The sequence below is a fragment of the Apium graveolens genome, chromosome 2 (assembly GCF_009905375.1).
Source record: "Apium graveolens cultivar Ventura chromosome 2, ASM990537v1, whole genome shotgun sequence".
NCBI classification, from domain to species: Eukaryota; Viridiplantae; Streptophyta; class Magnoliopsida; order Apiales; family Apiaceae; genus Apium; species Apium graveolens.
The window spans coordinates 30,458,186-30,479,449 of record NC_133648.1 but is presented as its reverse complement, the minus strand read 5'-3'; the positions used below and the strand labels follow the sequence as shown (position 1 = coordinate 30,479,449).

The 21,264-nt window shown below is 37.2% G+C and overlaps 1 protein-coding gene, 1 non-coding gene and 1 pseudogene across 2 annotated transcripts; all 3 read right to left on the bottom strand.

Annotated features, from left to right (window-relative positions):
• Positions 1–2,907: 2,907 nt before the first annotated feature.
• LOC141707222 (chalcone synthase 2-like) lies at positions 2,908–4,429 on the bottom strand. Its single transcript, XM_074510263.1, has 2 exons — positions 4,213–4,429; positions 2,908–4,084 (listed from the first exon to the last, which is right to left on the bottom strand). Exons 1-2 carry the CDS (start codon positions 4,394–4,396, stop codon positions 3,090–3,092), a joined length of 1,179 nt encoding a protein of 392 aa, XP_074366364.1. The 5' UTR covers positions 4,397–4,429; the 3' UTR covers positions 2,908–3,089.
• A 347-nt stretch (positions 4,430–4,776) lies between these two features.
• The window catches only part of LOC141687389 (chalcone synthase 2-like), a 116,452-nt pseudogene continuing 99,964 nt past the window's right edge, over positions 4,777–21,264 (bottom strand).
• Positions 8,052–8,158, bottom strand: LOC141709271 (small nucleolar RNA R71). Its single transcript, XR_012569857.1, has one exon. It is a non-coding gene; the product is annotated as a small nucleolar RNA R71 (small nucleolar RNA).

Genomic DNA, 21,264 nt, shown 5'->3' with positions numbered 1-21,264 from the left:
CTTCTATCTGTCTCTCAAGTTTGTGTTCTCTTTTAAATTAGGTTAAATTTCATTCCGCATCCCTATCATATTTTCAATTATCATTTCGATACCATTAGTGTAAATAATTGCATTTTGCATCTCATATATATTTAAACACTGCACTTTACACCGCTTTCGTTTTCCATCTATTTTTGCCGTTACGGATAAATATGTCAAGGGTAATATAGTAAATTGATAATATTTAAATGCAATTTGACCCATAAAGTTTAACACATCTTTCATTAGAACTCCTGAATAATTTTTTCATACAAATTATTTTCTCAATTATAAAAATTGTACATTTGAACTTTTTTATTATAAATAGACCTTTACATTTTTTGAAAAATTGTCAAAAATGAAAATTGTAAATAACATAAAGATCTTTCTGAAATGATAAGACTCATTTGAAACGGATTTATAACGACTCGGGAATTGGATAAAACGTGCGCTGAATAAAAAGCTAAAAAAGGTGTCTTATATATTTTTTATTTTTTGAGAAAAAATCAAAACATATAATAAATGAACAATTTTCGTTTAAAAAAATTATATGTGATTTTATATATCATTAATATAAACGAACGTTTTATATATATATATATTCAATTTTTCTCGAAAAAATTTAAAAATAATAGAAATTTGATATGAATTGAATTTACAATGAATACCAATGGATACTTACTTTTTGAAAATTATTTGAACTTTTTTCGCAATTTTATTATCTCTTAAATTTACTCTTATAATTTGAGAGATCACGTCGTAATCAAATTTTATAAATTAATATGTATTACTTTGTATTCAAATATATTTGAAATATTTTAAAATTCTTAAAATTTGAAATAAGTAAAACTATTTAAATAAATGAGTTAAACAATAGATGATTTTTCAATTTTTCTTGTCAATTTCTCTCTCGCATGAGAGTCGGCCGCCCTACCTTCACCTAACCCTAGCCGCCCTACCTTCTTTTTCCCCCCCTTTCTGCCCATCTCTATCTCCGTATTCATCTTCATCTTCTTCTTTTATTCACTTTTTCTTTAATAAAATCGAGATTTGTTTTACAAAACTCGAAAAATCCATTACAGTTTTTCACTTTAGTTTTCAGATATACTAAGGTAAAAGCTTGGATTTTATAATAAAATTCAGTTTTTGGATTCAAAATCTCTGGCCTAACAATATATTACAATTTGGTGTTATTCCGAGATTTTTGAATTTTGTGTTTTTTCGTATTGTTCTGTTTAAGTTATTATTTATGTGTTTGATTGTCTCGCTTTATGCGATGTGTCTCGCTTTGTACGATGTGGTGGTTGTGTTGAAAATGAATTGGATGGTGTATTGGGAGATCTGGATATCTCGCATCAACAACACTTTCGGCAGGTCTATAGCTGGTGTCCGGCAGGTAGATAGCTGGGGTGCGTTTGGAACGGTGGTGAAAATCACACGTGCTCACCTCTCACAAAAAATATTTGTTCATAATATGAGGCATCTAAACTCCGTTGTTGCAACTGAGTCCTCTGAACATTGCAATATCAATCGAATTAATGTGAGGGTCAATTGTGAAACTACTGTATTCGGGGAAGATGCGTGCTGGATTGTCCGGAAAATCATTACCTTCATTTTTAATTTTCAGAATATTTGTATTCAGTTTGTTAAGCAATCCGGAAACAAAATGGCTAATTATTTAGCTCTATTTGTTTTTCAACCTGGTTGCATGATCAGTTGGGGGTTTGTCCCGATTGAATCTCTTTTAAGTCATTAATGAAATCTGCTTTAAATTTGGCAAAAAAAAAAATGAGTTAAACAATACAATTCTTATAGCGGAGGGTCATAATTATATGAATTTTTCGTTAAATGATTTAGATGAAAAATGTGTTATAATTCAAGGGTCAAAATGTAATAAAACAGTGTGAAAATTACTCTATTACCATGCTTTATTTTACGGTAACGCTGAAATAGGGCAAATGAGTGTTTTTTAGAGTGCCAGACCTTCGGTGCTAGTAAAAGTATTAGTACCTAAGTGACAATTGAAAGAGAAACAAGAGTATGCGAAATGCAATATACCCTGAATTGAGGTTGGGTAATTGCTTGAAGTCCCAACATAAATCATGAATTTTGTTTATCGCTCTAATCTAATAGATTCCGATCCATCAGGAATTGCACTAATCAGCAACCTGAATATTACTAATTGTTGTAATCAGAGTATAATCATCTTATAAAGAGAGCCGTAAAACCATAATTCATGGCTAAAATGATAAACTTCTTATGCAGACAGTGACAGCAGACGACAGATACTACTCGAATCATTCAATTTGTTTAAACTGTTTATGCTAGAGTGTTGGAAGATCAGCCTCTCGTTGCTAACCATCCATCAAAAAAGAAAACAGGTAACAACATAAAAATGTCAGATTATTGTCCTACTTCCTGAGACGGCGTCGGCTGGTATATTCCCAGTCTGCAACTCACTTGGATGTCTAATGTCTTACATGTACAATAAACCGCTCCATTGTGTCTGAAAGATGCGCATTCACGCATATGCCAGCCGGCAAGAAAGTGATCCAGTTTGAATAGACAGGACATTTTTTGTTTATTCAACAAACTCGAAATCAGAATACCTGAACCTTTCACTCTTTATGTATGTACGAAGTTTCATAAGTTTAAACACTTAAATTGGACCTATCAATCAAGTTTCATCAGCCAATTAATTGAATAATATAAATTATCTTTTTCGATGATGAATTTGTTTGTTTGTTTAGCAGATGGTCAAGCTCGCGAGCAGGAGCTCTCTTCCAACGATCGAACTCGATTCATTGTAAAATGTTTGGGTAATACATCAACAGAGCTACTGGGATACTATCGGCTTTAATTATATCTACAGAGCTACTGTGATACTATCGACTTTATTGTAACATTGTTTAGGTAATACATCAACAGAGCTACTGCGAAACTTGCAGGCAAAACCAGTAATTAACTTTACAACACACAATGAAAAACTAAAATAGTATTATAGAAAAATACACCAGCAGTACATATTCAACTCATATTGTTATGCATGTCACGTCTAGTTCCCTGATGTATCAAGGAAAAATGGTAACAGGCATACTATGCAGAACAACTGTTTCGACGGTGAGACCCGGCCCAAAACCGAAAGCCACACCCCAGTCCAATCCATCACCAGTAGTTGCCATGCCATCTTTCATTGATTTCTTCCTCATTTCATCCAAAACAAACAAAACACATGCACTCGCCATGTTACCATATTGACTTAAAACCTTCCGAGATGCCCACATTTTCTCTTCTTTTAGACCCAACACATGTTGTATCTCGTTTAGGATAGCCGGGCCACCAGGGTGGGTTATCCAAAACAGCGAATTCCAATCGGATATACCAATGTCATCAAAAGCTTCCTTTAGTAACTTCTCTATGTCACTGGCAATCAATGTAGTTATGTTCTTTTTAAGGAAAAACATTAAGCCAGACTCTCCAAGTTTTCCGCGGATTGTGTCCTCTGAATCAGGCACTATGTGTTGGGCTGAGGATATGATTTGGAAGAGTGGACGTTCCGTTAAAGGATCCGGATCTGATCCAACAATCACCGAGGAGGCCCCATCACCAAACAGTGCTTGAGGGAGTAAGGACTCCAGATGAGGCCCTCGGAATGTTATAGTTGTGATCTCAGCACAAACGACAAGAACACGGGCACCCTTATTATTCTCTGCAAGGTCCTTGGCTAGGCGAAGGACAGTGCCCCCTGCAAAACAACCTTGTAGGTAAATCATGTGACGCTTGACACAAGGATTGAGGCCTACAAGCTTGGTGAGCTGGTAGTCGGCACTAGGCATGTCGTAACCCGAAGTGGTGCAAAAAATGAGGTGGGTGATTTCTGATTTGGGATGTCCCCACTCTTTGATTGCTTTCAAAGCTGCTTCTCTTCCGAGTTTTGGAACCTCCATACGCAACATTTCTTGGCGAGCATCGAATGAGGGGGCAGAGTAGTTGCGCATGTTAGGATTTTGGTCGAGGATATCCTCTGTAATATGCAGGTAACGTGTTTTTATCATGGTTTTATCACCTGCAGATAAATACGTGCAATTACCTTATAATTGATAGGAACTATAAGTTTTATCTGTGTATAAAAACATCGAAAAGCAACAAGTTCGCATGCAAATGTAAATGTTTAGCCAAAAATTAGAGACATACAAATCCGCTTAAACTTTTGTTTGAGTTGAGTGTTGTGTTCGCTGTTTGTGACGCGAAAGTAGAAGTCGGGATAGTCAGACTGGAGGTAACAATTGGGAGGAGTAGCAGTCCCTATGGCAAGAATTGTGGCCGGGCCTTTAGCTCTCTGCTTTTCCATTATCTCCGCTACTGATTTAGTGGCCATTTCCCTATTCAGATATAAAACAAGAACTGTTTTAAAAAAAACTTCTTGTTCTACGTATGGTGATGAACTATGTTCTCGTGCTTTCTTTATATAGAATCAAATGTGGTTAACTATTAATATAAATCTCTATGTTCGCTTGTCATATAAGTACAAGTCCTCTTTCTCAATATTTCAGCCTATATCAACAAATATTAAATATATGAGATATCTTATTGATCATTTCTCGTGATTTATGAACCCCACACGATATCAAATTCAAAGTTCACATTGTTAAGTAACCGGTCAGACTAAAACTCTTAAGGCTTACGAGAGAAACACAGGATTACACACATAACAGATATGATGTAAATGACTTGATGTCAAATCCCCAACTCACATCTTTAAGGAATAATAGTAATCGGCATACTATGCAGCACGACAGTTTCAACAGTGATACCCGGACTGAAACCAAAAGCTACACCCCGGTCCAGCCCATCACCAGTAGTTGACGTGCCATCTTTCATAGATTTCTTCCTCATTTCATCTAAAACATAAAAAAAAAAAAAAGATGCATGCACTAGCCAATCATATTCACTAATTAGCACCTTCCGAAAGGCCCACATTTTCTCTTATTTGATGCCTATCTCAGATTCAATCTCATTTAAGATGGCAAGGTCACCAGGCTGGGTTATCCAAACCAGAGAATTCCAATCGGATATACCTTGCTATGGGCTCGAAAAAACACTACCCGACTCCCCCAATCTCCTGCAGATTGCTTCTGCGCAATCTGGCAATATATATTGTGCTGCAGATACGATTTGGAAAAGCGAATGCTCCGTGAACTACTGGTGATGTGACGTTTAACGGAGGAGTTGAGGCCTACAAGCTTGGTGAGCTGGTAGTTAGCGCTAGGCATTTCGTAGCCCGAGCCGGTGCAAAAAATTTGGTGGATGATTTTTTATTTGCAATGTCCCCACTCTAATTTGATGGCTTTCAAAGCAGCTTGCTTTCCGAGTTTTGGAACCTCAATCCGCAACATTTCTTGGCAAGCGTCGAATGATGGAGTCGAGTAGTTCCGCATGTTGGGCATCGCTTCCAGGCTCAGTAAGAGTAAGTCCAATACAATGTTATAAATGATATCATTTTTATAATTTGAAATTAAATATCAAAAATTTCCAACTCCAAAAAAGTTCTATACTTGAATGCAAATATGCATATATGTATCATTGTTTATAAATTTGAAACCAAAGATGCATTTATATATCTAGCCACGTCATCAAATTACTACAAATAAGATGAATGTTGTTGTGCTTTAAATGAAATTTGGGAAGGTGACAAAATTTAGGTAAATTTGGGAAGGTGACAAAATTTAGGTAAATTAGGAAATATTTGGTTTCAAAATGCATCTAGAATTGGAGTTGAATTTTTATTTTGGCATGAAAAGACACTTTTTGGTGCCAAATTATAACAATGTATAGCTATTTTGCATCTTGTATTGTACTTGCTCTAAGGTTCATGTAACATGTTTGGATCGTGGTTTTATCACCTACAATATATAGTTAAATGCATATTGTGTACATGTAATTACGCACTTTTGCACTTTGTGTACTCATAATTTCATATTTAGTAAAGTATGTATCTAATGATAGCGAATTGATAAGTGGCATTTTATACCACTTAGAACGTCTTATAACGGCTTAAATTGATGTCTTGAACTCGAGTATTTTGTGTATTTAATGTGTTTTCGAGTGTTTTTGCATTTCAGGTATAACTGGTTTAGATAGGAGAATTTCATCAAAATAAGCTAAGGGAAGTGCTTGGAATCAGTTGCGGGGAGTTGTGCGAAGAATTCAGCAAAATCAGAAGCAAAAATTGGATTTTTCCAGAAGGCTTGCAGGCGCCCGCCTGGAAGGAGGAGGCGGCCGCCTGGGTGCGGGAAATTTAATTCTGGATTTTAGAATTCAAGTTCTAATGGGCTTCTATTGGCGCTGGTTCTTGTGGACTTTTATATAAACCTATTGGGGAGACGTTTTCAACAACAAGCAACAAGGAGAGAAGATCAAGAAGACCGTTTTAGCACGCAAAAATGAAGAAGAGGAAGCATACGTTTTTCTTGTAATTCTTTTAATTCGTTATAACAGTGGATGCTAGTTTTCTTTACTCTTTGAACCTTAATACTCTTGTGACGTACTCTGTTTTTATTAAGTATTTTTATTAGTTTATATCGTTGTGTTATTATCATGTTTTCATATGAACCCATGGTGACGATGAGTTCTATCATGGGCTAATCGTGATCATGGGGTCATAGCGGATTTAATATGGATTTCTTTAGTTAATTGTTTAATACCTTGGTATGTGGTGATTGTATGATATCTAGCATATGTTGTGCTTATTCGTCTTATGTGTGTCGCGAACATGTAAGATAGCTTGTTAATCTCTTGTGAAGTGAAAGTGAATCTTAAGATTTAGAACTTGCCATGCTAGCATAGGTTCATGTATTGTATGCATGATTAGTGGGTAACTCTAACCGTTTTACTTGCCCTGTGTAATCATAATGAATAACTTGCGCTTAAATCATTATGTTGTCAAATTATGTAGACATATAGGGTCTCAACATAATTGATGCCTATTCAACTTCTATCTTAATGGTGGATGCTTGGTAGAATGGTATTCGTACAACGAAAGTTGGCGTTTATCAGTTTCGTGTTGTTCGATTAATATCATCACCATTACATGCTAAGGGTAATAACAATAACTATTGAATGAAGTAGTAATGAAGTTATGATCTCATGTGTGTTTAATATTGATAATTTAAGTGTTTAATTCTCGTAGTTAATATTAGTTAATCAATCTTAATTGTTATTGTCTTGACATTGAAGAGTGATCATACATTGGTGAGTAAGTGTTAATTAAATATAATTAATCAGTCTCTGTGGGAACGAACTAGAAATCATTCTATATTACTTGAGAACGCTTATACTTGCGTGATTTATTTAGCGCATGCTTTGTGCCTAACAAGTTTTTGGCACCGCTGCCGGGGACTCGGTGTTAATTTGTTTAGTTTATGAACTTGCCATCAGTGGTCATTAGGATTCATTGATTAAGACTTGTTACTTACTGCTTCCGGTTGTGTTTTAGGTACTCTAACGAGCATTTATGCAAACACGTTCTCGCACCCGCAAGAGAAATCTAAATACAGCTGAGGAAACAGATTCAGCTCTTGACTTTCTGGAGAAGATAGTTTTTGAAGATTCAGATAAAGAGAGTGAAAAGAAAGAACCTGTAATAATGGGTGATCGTATAGTTCCAGCTGATCCAGCTATTATGGACTTTTCTCGACTTAAAATTGATGACATTCAGTCAAGCATCATTCATCCGGCTATTCAGGCCAATACTTTCGAAATCAAGCCGGGCATTATTCAGATGGTGCAGAATTCTGTTTCTTTCGGAGGTGTTGCGACTGAAGATCCCAACATGCATATCAGGAATTCTGTCGAGATCTGTAGTACTTTCAAATATAATGATGTTATTGATGAGGCTATCAAGCTGAGGCTTTTTCCATTCTCTCTGAGGGACAAATATAAGGACTGGTTACATTCTTTACCAGTTGGGTCCATCTTGGGAAGATCTCGCGCAAAAGTTTCTGGTGAAGTTCTATCCAATGGCCAAGACTGCAACTATGAGGAGTGCTCTTACTCAGTTTGCGCAACAACAAGGAGAATCTATGTGCGAAGCTTGGGAGCGCTACAAGGAGATGTTGAGAAAGTGTCCACATCATGGTATGCCTGACTAGATAGTGATCACTAGTTTCTATAATGGTTTAGGGGCCCAATCTCGGCCCATGCTCAATGCAGCTTCTGGAGGCGCCTTGTGGGCCAAAAGCTATACTGAAGCCTATAATCTCATTGAAACTATGGCTGCAAATGAGTATCAAAACTCAACTCAGAGGATGATGCCTGGGAAGGTAGCAGGTATTCTGGAAGTTGATGCGGCTACAGCTATTGCAACGCAGCTCCAAGCGCTGTCTATGAAGGTCGATTCTTTAGCCAACTATGGAGTCAATCAAATAGCTATTGTCTGTGAGCTTTGTGCAGGCTCTCATGCTACGGATCAGTGTTCTCTTGCTAATGAATCTGTTCATTATGTGAACAATTATCAGCGATCGCAGCAGCCTGTACCCGCTACTTATCATCCTAATAATATAAATCATCCCAATTTCAGCTGGAGCAATAATCAGAATGTTGTTCAACAACCATATCAGCAAGCTGTAAGTAAACAGTTTAATCCACCTGGATTCCATCAACCTCAGTAATATGCTCAAAGGCAATCATATCCTCAATAAGGAGGTGCTTCTCCACCTTCTAGTGCTGATTTCGAGGAGTTAAAGCTGTTGTGCGAAAGTCAGGCTATTTCTATCAAGGTCTTGGAAAATCAAATTGGACAAATAGCCAATGCCTTGCTCAATCGTCAACTTGGCACACTTCCCAGCGATACTAAAGTGCCAGGCAGGAAGGAAGCTAAAGAGCAAGTCAAAGCTGTCACCATAAGGTCTGGAAAAGTTGCTGATGCTGAAAAAGCAAAGATGGAGAAGCTGAAGTTGTAGATGAAGAAGAAAAGCAAAAGGAGAAAGAGGGGGAACCAAGAAAGACTACTGTTGAACACACTCTGCCTGAGGGTAATACAGGGGATAAACAACTCTATCCTCCACCACCTTTTCCTAAGAGATTACAAAAACAAAAGCTGGACAAGCAATTTGGTAAGTTTCTGGAGGTGTTCAAGAAACTTCACATCAACATACCTTTCGCTGAGCCTCTGGAATAAATGCCTAGTTATGCGAAATTCATGAAAGGTATTCTTTCAAGGAAGGTGAAACTGGATGATCTTGATACCGTTGCTCTAACGGAAGAGTGCAGTATCGTGCTGCAACAAAAATTACCTCCAAAGCTTAAGGATCCAAGTAGCTTCACCATTCCTTGCACCATTGGCAAGTTGTCATTCGACAAGTGCCTTTGCGATTTGGGAGCAAGCATCAATCTGATGTCGTTGTCTATCTTCAAAAAGCTTAATTTGTCTGATCCGAAGCCCACCTACATGTCTCTATAATTGGCTGATCATTCTATTACATACCCACGAGGCATCATGGAGGACGTGCTAGTAAAGGTGGACAAGCTCATCTTTCCTGCAGATTTTGTCATTCTGGATTTCGAGGAAGATAAGAAGATTCCCATAATCTTGGGAAGATCTTTCTTGGCTACAGGCCGTACCTTGATAGATGTGCAAAAAGGTGAACTTACTATGAGGGTGCAAGATCAGGATGTGACATTCAATGTGTTCAATACAATGAAATTCTCTACAGAAGATGAAGAGTATTTCAAGATGGATTTGGTCGATTCTGCAGTTATTTCAGAACTTGATCATGTGCTAAGGTCTGATGCCTTAGAAAAAGCCTTATTGGGGGAATTTGACAGTGATGATGAGGAAGGCAATGAGCAGTTACAATATCTAAATGCTTCTCCTTGGAAACGAAAGCTAGACATGCCATTTGAATCTCTTGGTTATACTGATCTCAAGAATGCTGACGGAAAGCTCAAACCATCTATTGAGGAAGCACCTACTTTGGAGCTTAAACCATTGCCTGAACACTTGAGGTATGCTTTTTTAGGTGATGCATCTACTTTACCTGTTATTATTGCATCTAACCTTTCAGGTAGTGATAAGGACAAGCTCTTGAGGATTTTGAGAGAATTCAAATCGGCCATTGGATGGACTATAGCAGATATAAAAGGGATCAGCCCTTCGTACTGCATGCATAAAATTCTGCTTGAGGAAGGTAGCAAGCCAATGGTTGAGCAACAATAAAGGATTAATCCTATTATGAATGAAGTGGTGAAGAAAGAAATTCTAAAGTGGCTAGATGCAGGAATCATATATCCTATTTCTGACAGTTCTTGGGTGAGCCCCGTGCAATGTGTACCTAAGAAAGGAGGTATTACCGTTGTAGTAAATGAGAAGAACGAGCTCATCCCCACTCGAACAGTCACAGGCTGGAGGGTATGCATAGATTAAAGAAAGTTGAATAAAGCCACAAAGAAGGATCACTTCCCTCTTCCATTTATTGATTAGATGCTCGATAGGTTAATTGGTCATGAGTATTATTATCTTCTAGATGGCTATTCGGGCTACAATCAGATTTGTATTGCACCAGAAGATCAAGAGAAGACTACTTTCACTTGTCCATTCGACATGTTTGTTTTTCGTAGACTTTCTTTTGGCTTATGTGGTGCACCTGCCACTTTTCAGAGATGCATGATGGCTATATTCTCTGATATGATTGGAAATAATATCGAGGTGTTCATGGATGACTTCTCCGTCTTTGGACATTCGTATGATGAAAGCTTGAATAATCTCCGTTTGGTGCTCAAAAGGTGTGTGGAAACCAATCTAGTACTCAATTGGGAAAAATGTCACTTCATGGTGCAACAAGGCATCATTCTTGGGCACAAGGTTTCTAGTAAGGGTCTTGAGGTGGATAAAGCCAAGGCGGGAGTCATTGAAAATCTTCCGCCACCTATTTCTATGAAAGGGATCCGTAGTTTTCTTGGTCATGCGGGTTTTTATCGGCGTTTCATCAAGGACTTCTCTAAGATATTTAAGTCATTGTGCAACTTGCTCGAGAAAGATGTGCCTTTCAAATTTGATGATGAATGCTTGGCAGCATTCGAGACTCTCAAGAAGAGTTTGATCACTGCACCAGTTATTACGGCACCTGATTGGAGAGAACTTTTTGAGATGATGTGTGATGCAAGTGATTATGCAGTGGGAGCAGTTCTTGGGCAGCGGAAGTCTAATATCTTTTATGTGGTCTACTATGCTAGTAAGACGCTAAATGGAGCTCAATTAAACTACACCACTACTGAGAAGGAGCTCTTGGCTATAGTTTTTAGTTTCGAAAAATTTTGATCTTATCTACTTGGGACAAAAGTGGCAGTGTTTACTGATCACGCTGCCATCCGCTATCTGGTCTCAAAGAAGGATTCAAAGCCTAGACTTATTCGTTGGGTGCTCTTGCTACATGAATTTGAGTTAGAGATCAAGGATCGAAAAGGTACTGAAAATCAAGTAGCTGACCATCTCTCTAGATTGGAAAATCCCAATTCTACTTCACATGATAAGACATTGATCAACGAATCTTTTCCAGATGAGCAGTTGTTCACAATTAAATAGGAAGAGCCATGGTTCGCAGATATTGTGAACTATCTTGTTAGCAATATAATGCCTTCTAACATGAATGCGGCTCAAAAGAAGAAGTTTCTGCATGAGGTGAAGTGGTACATGTGGGATGAACCATATTTGTTTAGACAAGGAGCTGACCAGATCATCAGGAGATGTATCTCATTCTGTGAAATGGAGGGGATATTACGAGACTATCATTCCACAGTTTATGGTGGACATTATGGTGGTGAAAAGACAGCAGCTCGTATTCTTCAAGCAGGTTTTTTCTGGCCTACGTTGTTTAAGGATGCACATCAGTTCATTTTAAGGTGTGATCGTTGCCAAAGAGTTGGAAATCTTACCAGAAAGGACGAGATTCCTTTGAATGTAATGCTTAAAGTTGAGGTCTTCGATGTTTGAGGAATCGATTTCATGGTACCATTTATCTCGTCCTGCAATAATCAGTACATCTTGCTGGTAGTCGATTATGTCTCAAAATGGGTAGAAGTCAAGGCTCTACCAACTAATGATGCAAAGGTAGTGCTGAATTTTCTTCATAAACAGATATTCACAAGGTTTGGAACGCCACGAGTTATCATAAGTGATGAAGGGTCGCATTTCTGCAATTGTAAGTTCACTTCTATGATGCAACGCTACAATGTGAATCATCGCATTGCTACTGCCTATCATCCGCAAACTAATGGTCAAGCTGAAATGTCTAATAGAGAGATCAAATGCATTCTAGAGAAAGTCATTTGTCCGTCAAGGAAAGATTGGTCATTGAAGCTCGATGAAGCTGTTTGGGCTTATAGAATAGCATACAAGACTCCACTTGGGATGTCCTTGTTTCAACTTGTCTATGGTAAGGGATGTCACTTACCTGCAGAGCTTGAGCATAAGGCTTATTGGGCATTGAAGAAGTTAAACCTTGATCTAGACGTAGCTGGGAAGAAGTGAATGCTTTAGTTAAATAAACTTGATGAATTTCGACTTCAAGCGTACGAAAACAATAAAATATACAAGGAAAAAGTAAAAAGGTGGCATGATAAGAAGCTATCTCCTAAGTCATTCGTGCCGGGGCAACAAGTTCTTCTATTCAACTCTCATCTCTGACTTTTTCCTGGAAAGTTGAAATCAAGGTGGTCTGGACCATTTATCGTGAAAACTGTGATTTCACATGGAGCGGTGAAGATTTTTGAGAACGATCCGGGCCAAGCATTCAAAGTAAATGGTCAGAGATTGAAGCACTATTATGGGGATATGGCAAACCGGGAAGTGGTTAGTGCTGTTTTATTGTCAACTTGATCGCATTACTCTACGTCAAGCTAATGACGTAAAAGAAGCGCTTCTTAGGAGGCAACCCAAGATATGAGACCATAGGAACCCTTAAAATGTAGTACTTTATCCAAAAACCCAAAAAATCAGAAAAATATGGCAGAAATTAAAAATTCCGGAGACCTAGCAGGCGCCCGCCTGCTAGGACCAGGCGGCCACGTGCTAGCAGGCGCCCTCCTGCTGGTGCTAGGCGACCGCCTGCGGACCTGAATTTTGAAAAAATCGGTTTTCAGCCTATAAAAAACAGAAAAACAACAAAAATAAAAACCATAGACCACAATCCCCATTACCCACGATTTTCTTCCTACAAATTAGCCACAATCCCACTCCAAATCAATTTCTAACCCTAAGCCTACCCTATATATACATACAACCTTATATTACACATCTCATATACTTTCAACTCTCTCCTACACAATAAACTCAAACTCTCAAGCCCTTATTTTCAGTTTCCATGGCCCCAAAGAGATCAAAAACTATGGGTAGCAGCAGCACCACACTACTAGAAAAAATAGATTAGACATCGGCTAAAAACCGATGTCTATGAACAAAAAAATCTGATGTCTTGGTGGGTGATGTTAAAGACCCCTCATTTAACATCGGTTTTAAACTGATGTTAAAGAAGACGTATAACATCAGTTTTCAAAGATGTTAAATTTTTAATGCATATCTAATTTTCATATATTATCATAATATGATATTTTTATCAATTTAAACATATGTGAGATAAGCAAAATATTTCCATTTACCCATTAAACTGATGTTACTAATACCAGTAACAACGATTTTCAAGATAAACCGATGTACACATAACTTTTGACATCAGTTATTTATTTCAAACCGATATCTATTAGTGACAAACTGATGTCTATAAAGCTTAATAACATCGGTTTTCTGTTTTAAGATTTTTGTTGTAGTATTTAACATCGATTCTAATCGGTAATACTGATGTCAATGTTCAACTAAATCTGATGTATTAAGCTTTGACATACATCATTTTCCATTGTAATGATGTCTGTACCTGTTTTATTAATGCACATTTTAAAAATATAGATACCAAAAATTTGCCATACCAATGAACTACCAAAACTAATTATTGCACAATACCAGTTATCTATAAATCTAACAACCAATATTCAAACATCCGGTACAATAGATTCATCTAGTCCAAACATCAAATACTACACATATCCATCCATCTATTCTACTACTGTCTATACAAAGAATTTGACTTGGTACCGGCAATACTAACAACAAAAACCAAACTAGAAAGTAAGCAAAATTTTCCAGGAGTTGTGAAGATTTTTAGTTATCAGTGTTTCATTTGGCTTTGTCCCTCTCCCTGGTATTCTATTATCTTGGTTGACTAAGGGTACCTGAAAACTAAAATAAAGTCCACATTAACTAAATGGAACTTTGCAGCAAAAATAAAGTCCAGGAGTTGTGAAGATCTTCATTTCTTGTTTGTTCTTCTCAACCTATGAAGAAGATACAGCAGCTCATTATAAAATAGAGCGAGGAATCAACTTAAAAATATAGTAAATTTAAAAAATGAATTATATTATATAGGAAATACTGAATTGACTCTCAGTCTATTTCTTTACCAGCTGTTTGTATCCGATAAGATCAGTGTTATCGAATTGCTTCTTTCCAGGCCCCAACTCTATCCCTCTTACTCTACTTGCAAAGTTGAGAGCGCGAAGAGTTTCACTCAAGTCATTCTCATTAGGACTGATTTGTACCAGCATTAATGTTTTCGAATCTCCGCCAATATATATAACAGTTTATTAATATGAATACAGAAAAAAGTTCCTTATTCCTCAACTCATAACCAAAAATGGACAAAGTACCTAATGAGTCTTGAAGTAAGTGAGTAAGCTTGGAATTCCAGCACACAAATAATAAGTTACAAAAATCAAAATAGAATCTAAGCCATAAGTAAATACTTGCATTTCTTGTTTCCTACCTGAAAGGAATATGAGGACTCTTGGTTGCAAGAGAATATATAACATCTCCAAGCGTAGAAAGAGACCGATTAATATTCCCCCTTCACCATAACACAATATATGACAAAGTAAAGTACACTGAACTTCGAGAATGATTTAAATAGTAATGATATTCATATTAGTAAACTCACCAATGGGATCGACTACTGTGCTCATTAGCATTTGTTGATCGCTACCCTGTTCCCCATCATTCATGTTAAAATCCTGAGAAACAGCAGAACTCTGCACAAACATTGGACCATTAGCAATCTGATTATTACTGTAACTAACATTATTCACAGGAAAAATATTTGCGGGTTCACTTTGTCGGATTGGACCAACTCCAGAAGAACCAATCATTGAAGACGCCCATACAAGCTCAAAATTTTGTCCACTGTGATGAAGAAGGTTTTGCGCAGCAACAGAACTAGATTGAGGCATAATACCTACACTCACATTTTGTCCTTCTGAATTGGTATAATTTAGATAGGTAAATGTAGTACTATTGAGTGACATATAATATGGAAGCTGGTTTTGTTGAAAACTCTGCATATCATATTGTAAGCGTGTTGTACTTGAGAATAAGTCATAATAACAAGCTTCTCTTGCTAGATATCAAGTTTAAAATATGCCTACATTATGATCCTATAATGTTTGGATATTATAAGAAAACCTGCACATGGTGAGGGATTCGTTACGTCAGTAGACGTAAAACATGTACATTAGACCATAAATGGGCATACTAAACACGACTGGGAATTTTACATTGCATTCCCCTGGTTTTATTAATTCTTAGCTTCCAAAAGTCAGTTCCACGGATTTAAATCATCCCTAAATTCACTAAAACTCATTCAAAGTTGCTACATTCCTTCGTTAGACGGTTCCATTTATATAGTTTTTAAACGGTGGCGCCTTATAGTATATATGTTTTATGATTCAAGTATCTGTGTCAATTAATTAAGACCAAAACTGCAGGTTAAAGTGATCATTAAGCCAAATCATTACCTTGTAAAATGGGCCAAAACCACCTTGTCCAAGCTTGTTTGCAGAAGAAAAATTATCAGTTGCTATCAAGATAGTGTCCAGACTGAAAAATGTCAACTCTATGTTGCTGTCATTCTTCAAAGTTTGGATGCCAGAAAAGTTTATATTAGATTACTAAATCTGAAAATATCATTTCTCAATAAGTTTTCTTCTGCCCTTAGCGATTTTATTTCTTTCTGCAAACATAATTAAGCTCCCTGAACCATGCATAGCAACCACGACCACCAACATTGACATTTGCGCTGGCATAGGCAGTGCAGTTGCAGCTCTTTAAACACACTTCTTCATACTGTTGTAAGCTAAGATTACCATAAAATTTAGAAAATTTTGCATAAGGAAGTTTAATGCCAGGTAACTTCAGAAACCCCTCTCCAGCACCTTTCCCAAAAGTGTGAAATCAGTAAGCAACAGGTAAGAAGTTAGTATATTCATTACCACAGGTTACTACATAATGCATAAACTTTAAAGAACCTCAATGATATAGGTTCATATGTAAAATAGAAACATGTGGCTTCAGCAATAAATATCAATGCTAATCTCAAGTAAAACAAATTACATCAATACAGGGAACTAAATGGTGCATAAAGTACAGGAAGTTGCATGATGTGTGTTCATATGTGAAAGAGAACAATATCAAATGCTCGAGGCTTCAGGCATAACCATCAATGTGAATTGCAAATATAAAAAATAACAAATACTTTTTCGAAACAAGATATGGTCTGCAGGCTATCTCAAATACTAAGCATTATAATTCAGTTTTCTGAAATTTATAACAGAAAAATAATCTAGAAACCACAAAGCAACCGTTCTTGAAATAAAAGTCAAGAAAAGGCTAAACCAAACAGTTATTATAATCTCGAAACAGCCAAATTAGAAGCAGCTCATCTCAAAATGGGTACCACAACATCATGAAGGATAAACATGGATGGTTGTTTTAGATTAAAAACCTTAACAAAAAGGTACTAAAGTCGAATTAGAACACAGATATCAGAATTCCAGAAAGCAAGTCTTTAGTATATGTAAAAGTCTCAAACTTTACCTACTAGAACAACAACATTCACTAACATAATTTGTAAAACCAATCAATAGCAATGACAACATACATGGATCTAAACACAAATTACAAGCAAGGCATACAACTATATTCATCAATACATAGTACTAAGATTAACTGGATCCAATAAAACCCAAAGATCCACCACACAAAGTAAAACATTGTATCTGCTGATTCCAAATTCTTCACTACAGAACTAAGAATGAAAACAGAGTCAAATGAGCATATAATATATTAACTCCAAGAAATTACCTCCAAGAAATTACCTCAAACTTTCCACAATAAATTATGTTTATCTCGTGCATTTACTATATATATATAATGTAAGAATACAAGTATTCGGCAGCGAGGTTTGGGTGTATAAACCTGACTTATTATAGCTCACAGATTCGTCTTGAATATAACGATAATGTTATGGACAGAGTTAAAAAAACAAGGAGAAAAGAGGAGTACCCTGTCCTCCGACGACCGTAATTGAAGGTAACGCGTCCCAGATAACAGGCAACGGGCTTTCTTCACAGTAATCACCATGAGCACTTAGTTCTTTATAATTCACATCCAATAAAAAACAAAAACACATCAAAAAAACTAAAACAAAAGTGTAAAAACAAAAATAAAAGAAAAAGAGACACAATCAGTTATATATATATATAACTGAAAACAACAACAAATCTGTTAAAAAGCTAAAAATTGAAATTTGAAAACCACTTACTAATTCGAGCGGAATAAGGATAAATAACAACATAGATAGGCCGATTGGAACTTCATCTGCACCTAGTTAACACAAATTGAACGATTTATTGAAAACAAGAATTAGGGTTCATGTAATTGAAAGATATAATTCAAATTCGGGATCTTAATTGTGAGTTCTTTGTTTCAATTTGGAAAGTTAGGTTTTGAATTTAGGGTTGTACGTTGAGAGTTCAGAAAGATGGGTGGAGAGGGGAAGTAAGAGTGATGGACAGAGAGAGAGAGAGAGAGATGTTCTTCCGTCAGAGAGAGTTTTGATAGTTTTGATAGCTTTGATTTTTGATTTTGTGTTTTTTTAAATGTATATTCGAGGATAAAGCTGAAAAGAGGGGGAAGAGTTGAAAATAAACTAAGGCAAAACGTGGGAAATTTAAGAGGGAATGAAATTTTGGCTGGGGGAATGGGGAAGGCGCGCTGCTGAAATTTTTTTAACAGATATTTAACATCGGTTCTTCTAACAAACTGATGTTTATAAGCACAAAAGATATCGATTGCTTAAAACCGATGTCTAAAATACTTTTTACATCATTGAAATAAGCAACCGATGTAAAAGAGGCGATGTCTATTCTACTTTTTCTAGTAGTGCCAATCCGACTGCTACTGATTCTTCGAGGAGTATTGCTGCGAGGCCCCGATTGTTGGATAGGGCTGCTAAAGAGGAGTATACCAAGCTGCTTACTAAGCCGATTATGAAGGAGAGGGGGTTTTTGCCATGGGGGAGGGATGGTGAGTTGTTACCGATGATTGCAGAGAAGGTATGAATTACTTTCTGCGAGTCACCTAAGGCTGTACTGATGAGTGTTGTTCGCGAGTTCTATGCGAATGCCAAGGCCGACAAGAATGGGTTTTCTGTTGTTCGCGGGCTTACTGTTGATTATAAGCCCGAGGCGATTCACTGGGTTATTGGGCAGCGACAAGGAAACCACATGAGGAGAATTGGAATGAAAAGGCCCCTAAGGATTTTGACTCAGACTTGATTATTGATACTCTCTGTCAGCTGGGTACAGTGTGGAAGTTTAAGAGGGGATCTAACGATTATCGTTCTTTCCCGGCTGTCGTCATGAACAGGTATGCTCGTGCTTGGAATGCATTTATTTGTGCTAATATTCTTCCTTCTTTGCATGTACATGAGGTCACAGTTGAGAGAGCCAGGTTGTTGTGGGGGATTCTGAATGAGGAGTATTATGTGGACTTTGGTGAGTTCATCTGCCAAGGGATTTTGAAGTTTTTGAGGGGGAAGTCGCAGTACAATATTCTGTATGTCTCTAACTAAGCTATGCAAGACAGTTGGAGTCTAGTGGCCTTCTTATGAGCAGCTGCAGATGCCGGCCGCTCCTATTGATTCATCGACGCTGAATGCGATGTAGGAGTGGACGGGTGGAGAGCCCGAGTCACATGGTTTGGGATATCACCTCCCAGGAGGACGTCCAGCAGCTGGGGCTACCATGGCTATGTCTAGCCAGGCTCAGGGGGAGGCAGGTTCTTCGAGAGCCCAATGAGTAGATGGTTTGGGATTGGCTGATGTCCACTACAGGAGGCTTTCCAGGAAGATGGATGTGATATATGAGTCGCAGAGTAGGTTTGCGTAGGAGCTCACCCTAGCACTTGGGACTGCATTTAGAGGGCTTGGAGCTAACATCCAGTGGCCCATTTTTGGTGAGGATTCTGCTTATCCACCTCCTGACACTCCACCCTCTGAGGGTGATGATGATGATGATTCTGAGTAGGTATACCCTATGTTCCTTTCTATTATCTTCACTGGGGACAGTGAAGATTTTAAGTTTGGGGGTGGTACTTAAGGAACGTATTTGTATGTGTGTCATGTAGTTGCATTTTCATGTTAGTTTAGTTCATATAGTTGTATATTTTTGCCAAGTAGTTTTTTTTATTTTATAGCTTTATTTATCATGTCATATAGCTCATGCATATACCATGATCCCTTTTTTGTGCATATTTTTGCCATTAGTTTTTTTATAGCTTTATTTATCATGTCATATAGCTCATGCATATACCATGATCCCTTTTATGTTGCTTTACCGATTGATATGTGATATTGATGCGAGTGTAGTGATAGCGTTAGAGTGATGTTGAATCTTGTTAGGTTGACATGCATGCTAGAAACACTTGTAATTTCACTAAGTCTTAGAGTATGCTTAAGGACTAGATTGTTGTCATGGTTTGATGGTTTTTGAGGTTAATCTATTGCTTATGCTTAGAATGTATGATAGGCTCTTAATGATAAAAGGCATGAAAAGATAAAATTGGAGTAAAAATTGAAATTCATTGCTAGTTGTGGCTAGGCGTCAAATGGCTAGTAGCCGGCTCATATTGTATACGAGTAGTCTAGGGTTGAGCAAGATGGAGCGAAACACACTTGCTCAGAAATTGAAAAAAAAAGAAATTGAAAAAAAGGAAAAAAAAAGAAAAAAAAAAGAAAAAAAAAGAATAAAAAAGAATAAAAAAGAAAAGAAAAAATATATGGTTTAATGCATAATTGATCACGAGTGAGCTCTTTGGTATTCGAGTTATTAAGTTCTTAGGGGACTTTGTGCCTAGTGACCTAAGGCTTTTATAGTATGGGATCCGCTAACCTAACGCTCACTAAATGGATACCATTGCATAAGTCTTTTGTGGACCTCACTCATTATACGATCAAATAGGCATTTGTTTATGTGTTGAATAAAAGCATGATTCCGTAATAAACTCCAATGATCTTGAAGTTTTATAAGTCATTTTGTGTCTAGAATATATTCTTCGTATAATCTTGTGATTGCCTTGAGGATAATTAAGTTATGGTGATTGATCTAGTTTCGAAGCATATCTGTTAAGCATTCGCACACACCACGTTTCTAGTTGTATGTTAGCTTGCGTGATTTGATTGATCTCTAGTCGACTAATTGCATTGTTGATATGTCATGTGTTGGTTGGTTTAGTCATCGCGATGGGGATCGTTGCATTCATAAAGTTTGCATTCATGCATATTTTATTCTGAGTTTGAGTCTGTGCTGCTTAGGGACAAGCATCGATTTAAGTTTGGGGTGTGATAAGTGGCATTTTATACCACTTAGAACGTCTTATAGCGGCTTGAATTGATGTCTTGAACTCGAGTATTTTGTGTATTTAATGCGTTTTCAAGTGTTGTTGCATTTCAGGGTATAACTGGTTTAGATAGGAGAATTTCATCAAAATAAGCTAAGGGAAGTGCTTGGAATCAGTTGCGGGGAGTTGTGCGAAGAATTCAGCAAAATCAGAAGCAAAAATTGGATTTTTCCAGAAGGCTTGCAAGCGCTCGCCTGGAAAGAGCAGGCAACCTCCTGGTAGCAGGCACCTGCCTGGAAGGAGGAGGCGGCCGCCTGGGTGCGGGAAATTTAATTCTGGATTTTAGAATTCAAGTTCTAATGGGCTTCTGTTGGCGCTGGTTCTTGTGGACTCTTATATAAACCTATTAGGGAGATGTTTTCAACAACAAGCAACAAGAAGAGAAGATCAAGAAGACCATTTTAGCATGC